This window comes from Squalius cephalus (assembly GCF_949319135.1).
Source record: "Squalius cephalus genome assembly, chromosome: 11".
NCBI classification, from domain to species: Eukaryota; Metazoa; Chordata; class Actinopteri; order Cypriniformes; family Leuciscidae; genus Squalius; species Squalius cephalus.
In genome coordinates this window covers 13,278,718-13,285,046 of record NC_137132.1, presented here as the reverse complement: position 1 = coordinate 13,285,046, position 6,329 = coordinate 13,278,718, and the positions used below count along the sequence as shown (strand labels likewise).

Below are 6,329 nucleotides of genomic sequence, written 5' to 3'. Positions count from 1 at the left end.
ATGAGAGGTTTATTTTTGATATCCAGCGCTGCTTCAGTCTCTCCTCCCACTGTGCCCTCATGAAAAACCTCTGGATCGGGTTTGCCCAATGAAAACTGAGAAGCACGCCCCGTCCTAAATAGCAACACTTTGTAAACTGAGTAGTTAATATTAGTGTATTTCTAGTTTTCGTGTGCTATTAATATGTTCCAGCAAAACGTCAAATAGGCCTATTTCCTATATATGCGACATTTTAATGCTTGGTAAAGTGCTAAATAATATAGGCATACAGCAGATTTATGTTAAAAAAAAAAATGCTCAATTACTTCACAGGTGCTGATTGATAAATGATCACCATTGTGCTGCTTTGAGCAATCTGGAAATCTGCTCAAGAGGGGCTATACAGTGTAGTAGGTTGTATTCAGATTATTAAAAGCATCAGCTACATCACTATTTCAGAAATGTTTGTCAGTGTAGCTGACTCAATGTAGCAGCCTATGTAGAATGGGGACATAATGTTCAGTCCCCACAAGGTGGCAGTAAGACGTTGTATATGGATGCACACATTCGCTTGATTCATGTTTCGTTCTGATTCGTGCTGGTCTGAAACAGTTGAGACATTCTGTGACTCAGACACCAGAGGGCGACGATGCTTTAAATGAAGTTTAAAGACTACATTCACAATAGGCTACTTGAACTATTAGTAGCCTATATGTAGATATTACGTAAAAATGTAGGCACATTTAAATCTTTTAAAGATAAATAATTATGTATTGTAGTCCCTTAACTGTTCCTCTTTGCATCAGTGTACCTACCTATTAAGATTGATATTTTGCAAACAATTTTGTTCCATTATCTGTATTGTCTTAGGTTGCAATTTTGCAATCCAACTGCATTTATTGGCATTGAACTCCACCAAGGTTACAGTAAACAACCTTTTAATTAATATTTTTCATGTTAACTCTGTATGATTCACAACCAGTTTTTACGCGTACCAATCGACATTGAAAAAAAAAAAAAAAAAAAAAAAAAAAAAATTGGTTATAGCATAAAGAGAACTCCATTCCCTATAAGCCCAAAGCAAGATTATACAGAATCTGTATGGCATTTAGGTCAGCACTGAGGGTCAAAGATGCCAGAAAGCAAACCGATGGAGTTTTTCCAATAACTAGACAGGCTAGTCCATATCGCTATATCAAATGTGACTTGTTCCACTATGGGCAAGGGCAAAGAAGCTGCAATGTTCTACATGTGGTTCATTTGGCAGTTCATGCAAGAGTTCACAGTTGGTGTCATAATGGACAGTCATCTAATGTTTGTGCTGCTTCCAAAGAGCTTTCAAAGCCCTGTCATGACCACATGTGTGGAGTTCAGCTGATGAGAGGAGGGGTTGATGGTGGAAATTTGAAGGACTTTGCTACAGCATCCAGCAGCAGTACACAAACTTGCAGAGCCCGAAGTCACAAATATAAAAATGTCCACATTTTGGATTCAATCAATGATGGATGTGAATGATACAAAGGTAGCACCACTTCAGGGAATCCAATCCATGATGGCTAAAACGAGGAAAGACTGAATAGGTGTTAACACTGCACATATGTTTGAATGCCATACTAATTATTAATACCATGAATACATGAGTAATTATTATCCTTGCATTTTTTTAGATGTGAACAATATTGTGTATGAATACAATTGTTAATGACTTTCATTTGTATTAATTCTTACTGTCAAATGGCAATAAAAATAGTAGCCTAGGCTAACAACTTTATCCATTCAACTTCATGATTAATATGTTGTTCGTGAATGATATTCGTGAATGAAGCTTCTTCTTGTTAGGCTACATATAATTTGAACGATAGTCTACAGTATCATGGTAGGCAGTTCTAAATGCACCATAAAATACACTTTTTTCTCCCAAAATATTACTCTTAAAAAACACTTGAATACACGTAGGCTATTAAAATTAAACGGATATTAACTTCTTTCTAAACGCGTAGGCTATGTTTACCCTTGGTTCACAGTTCTTTCAGGGATTCGGTTCCATTGAAGTCTTGTTCGAATCTTTGTTCATTTACTTCATTAATTAATACACTTACTCTCATGGCTGCCAATAACTCATAAAGTAGCCTAAAATAATCAAAATGATTAGGATTTTGTGTTTTAATGCTTTCATTACACGTCCTCTCATTAATAATAGGCATAGATCAAATATTTGAAATGATTAACTTTTGCATTTCATTTCGTTGCATTTATTTTAATAATTTTATTCTATTTTTTTTTTTTTTTTTTTTTTTAAGGTTAAAAATTAGGAGTAATTAAAAATAATTTATCAAAAAAAAAAAGCCCGTTAACACAATTCCCTCAAAGTCATTTGCCAAGTAGCCTATTTTCACACCTCTACAAATGAAAAAAATGACAGGCATTTCTAATAGAGTGGGAGGTAACCTCTGAAGCGCGCCTGGCTTGATGCTCATATTTAGAGAGCCAGAGGTGTCTGCGGTGTTCAACATGAACCATGAGCTCTCATCTGAACCTCCCAAAAACTTATATTACAGTCTGCAATGTTTACATATGACGCAAAAGAATAAAAAAGAGAGAGCCTGTTTCACAGAGAGAAACACCATGGCGATGGATGGCGATTGTGGCAATGCCTAATTCTTATGACGGATGTGCAGAACCGTGATCGAGAGCATCACGGTGTGATTTACACTTTGAGGGATATATAATCACCAACAACAACGATGTCGGTTTTCCCCGTTGTTTTGTTTTGTCACTTGCTTTTTTTAACGAAAATATACCTCTGTATGGAAACTGATTTTTGTGAACCTGTTCGACTTGACCGTGAAAATTCCCCAAGTCCTGACAAACCGAACAGAGAACTTGTTGTTTACAGAATAAACGCTTTTAATCAGGAATTTTATCTCAATCTTCTGCCTGACTCAAGTTTTCTGGCTCCTGACGGCACATTTCAATATGACACCTCATCTTCAAGTGCTTTTTCAGGACCTGCTCTCAGAAGATGCTTTTACTCCGGTGATATTAACGCAGACAGGAGTTCATACGCGGCTGTCAGTCTCTGTGAAGGTGTCCGAGGTGCGTTTTCTTATAACGGGATGGAGTACCTCATAGAGCGAAGGTCTACCAACACAGATGATGCTGAGAAAACGCACATCATCCGCAGGAGAAGACATCTTCACGTTCGGAACTCAACATCTCGGTGCGGAGTTACATCTGGCTTAAACACGGGCGCTGTGGAGTCCTTAGAAAAGTACAAGCACGTGAAGGGACATATGAGGAACTTCACAGAAACTTTGAGCAGATCGAAAAGATTCGCCTCTATACCGAGATACGTTGAGGTCCTGGTTGTTGCTGATGAGTCTATGGCAAAATTCCACGGTGACGACCTGAAGCATTACATTTTGACTCTCATGTCTGTCACTGCAAAGCTGTACAAACACCCCAGTATCTTGAACGCCATCAGTATAGTGGTTGTAAAGCTTATGGTGATTAATGAGGCAGAAAAGGGACCCAAAGTATCCAGTAACGCGGCACTAACACTGCGCAATTTCTGCACCTGGCAGAAGAAGCTGAATAAGAACAACGACAAACACCCAGAGTATTGGGACACGGCTATTTTGTTTACAAAGCAGGTAAGAAATACATACGGGTCAATGCCATATTAAGTCATTTAAAATACCCCCAAAAATGTAATTCATCCCAAATGACTTAAATACATCCCTTCTATGATGAACATGTTTTGTTGTTGTTTTTTGATTAAATCTTGATTAAATATATAAATATAAATATAAATATATATATATATATATATATATATATATATATATATATACACACACACACATTTGGTCAAGGTGCCAAGAAAGTATTTTATTACTTTTTTTAGTTGCCAACTCAAAATATTTGCTGAAAATGGTATAAATGTTTTTTTCAAAAATGTATCAAACCACCATGAACACAAAGATTACATTTCTACTAAGCGCACACACTTTAAGCTAGATTGTTGAAATATTTCTACTTTTCATCACCTCTGATATCCTGATTAGTCACTGACCCATTTCTTCTTTTCCTAATTTGTTCCTTATAGTCACCTGGTATGGCTGAGTTTGTTACGCATTACATCCTTTAGTGGTTTTGCCACAGTAGAATCCCTTTCTAAACGAACATGACATGCCATCTGGGTAGAAAACATTTCTGGAAACATGTCAAAGCTAGGGAGTGCTCCTAAAAGAAAATGTAATTTTCTACCATTTGATTCCAATACAAACTTAAAAGCAACATTACATCATCAGAAAGCTGAAAGCACATGTCAGGAGTTACAAAAACACCAAATATAATACTGACTCAAGCAGAGGATTGATCGAAGTCAGCTGTCTCGATGATGCCTGCATGCCAAGATACCAGCGCTGCACCTGTTATTTCAGCAAGATTAACTCCATACCTTTATATTATTTGTAAATAAAGCAATACAAATGTGTTTCTTCTAAATATTTAGTAAAAAAAAAGCTATTATTTTAAGTGTTAAAAAAGCTTCACTACAGAAAGCTGAACTAAACTTCCTTGACAGCATGAAAAAGTTGAACCATTTAAGACATTATGTTCAACGTTTCCAAATGGTATCCCTGAAGACTCCAGGTGGCTGCATTATGATGTTCTCTCATGGTTCCATCTGTCCTGTTAACAAGGTCATAACTACAGCTGTTTACAGGCATTCTTGACCACCCTTGCTGGTCCTGTGCTTCTCATTATGTCAATAGCCATTAAGTTTGAATTCTGATTTGGCTAATTGGAATTAGACGGTACACACATACGCTTTGGATCAGACCTAAGCAATAAGCTGTAGCTGTTTCTAGCTGTCATCTTCATACTGCCCTCGAAACACTTTATGCTTGTTATGTCACAATACAATGACTGATTTCACAGAACCTGTGTGGGGCCACTACGTGTGACACTCTGGGAATGGCTGATGTAGGCACCATGTGTGATCCTAAGAGGAGCTGCTCAGTTATTGAAGATGATGGTCTCCCCTCTGCCTTCACCACTGCACATGAACTAGGTGAGATCAATGGTTGCTTTCAAAGTCAGACTTTTGTGTGCAAAAAAAAAGAAGGTGAACTGAAGGTCCCTGTTTGAGTTCTCTGCCCAGTGCCCACCCTGAGACTGTCTGTGGTGTAATTATGTCGAATCCTTTAGGGTGATGGGACTTTGATGAGGCTTCTCACTCCTGAAATTCTATCGCTGATTTCTTGATCTTTAAACATAAATGTTGTGCCAGCTGTTTCAAGAAAAATTACTATTACTATTACTAATTTAGTAGAACGATGACAACAACATTCAAGAGTCAACATTCAACATCTCTTGATCCCTGGGAAACAAAGGTTTAATAAAAGACAGATGAGAAAACATTGGCAGATGCTGAAAGGGAACCACATTCACTGTGGCTGGTCCATGAGTGCCATCCTTATATTGTGTGTATAGACCTATTAAACTCTTTGAATGTGTTAGTCTTGCAAACAGACAGACAGACAGATAGATAGATAGATAGATAGATAGATAGATAGATAGATAGATAGATAGATAGATAGATAGATAGATAGATAGATAGATAGATAGATAGATAGATAGATAGATAGATAGATAGATAGACTGATCGATCGATCGATCGATAGATCGATAGATAGATAGATAGATAGATATATAGAAAGACAGACACATAGATAGATAGATAGATAGATAGATAGATAGATAGATAGATAGATAGATAGATAGATACAGTGAGGAAAATAAGTATTTGAACGCCCTGCTATTTTGCAAGTTCTCCCACTTGGAAATCATGGAGGGGTCTGAAATTGTCATCGTAGGTGCATGTCCACTGTGAGAGACATAATCTAAAAAAAAAAATCCAGAAATCACAATATATGATTTTTTAACTATTTCACGAGTTCACACTTACATATAATTTGAATGGGTAAGTTTAATGCGTATATGGCGTGCTGTCCGGAGGGAGGGCTCCGAGCTCGGAGTTCAGCCCGAACCCAGAGTACTCCCCCCGTATGTAAGTGTTTAGTACTAGAAGTGTGGAGAAGGGGTGGTGGAGGGATGCTGCAAAACTGTCAATGGAATGAGGTGAGACTGCTGAGTATATATACCTCTCACCATTGATTGCTGAGTGCTCTCCACTTGTGTTAATTATCTGAACGTGCTCAGAGCCGGACAGTAACTGAGTACATTTACTTGAGTACAGTACTTAAGTACAATTTTGAGGGATCTGTACTTTACTCGAGTATCATTTTTGGGGAGTACTCATGACTTTACTCAAGTACATTTGA

At 37.4% G+C, this 6,329-nt stretch overlaps 1 protein-coding gene across 1 annotated transcript in view; it reads left to right on the top strand.

Annotated features, from left to right (window-relative positions):
• Positions 1-2,460: 2,460 nt before the first annotated feature.
• Positions 2,461-6,329, top strand: part of adamts15b (ADAM metallopeptidase with thrombospondin type 1 motif, 15b) — a 13,234-nt gene continuing 9,365 nt past the window's right edge. Inside the window, exons 1-2 of the mRNA XM_079886098.1 lie at positions 2,461-3,632; positions 4,924-5,056. Of these exons, the coding sequence (XP_079742224.1) occupies positions 2,724-3,632; positions 4,924-5,056 (1,042 nt within the window). The 5' untranslated portion in view covers positions 2,461-2,723. The remainder of the gene's footprint in view (positions 3,633-4,923; positions 5,057-6,329) is intronic.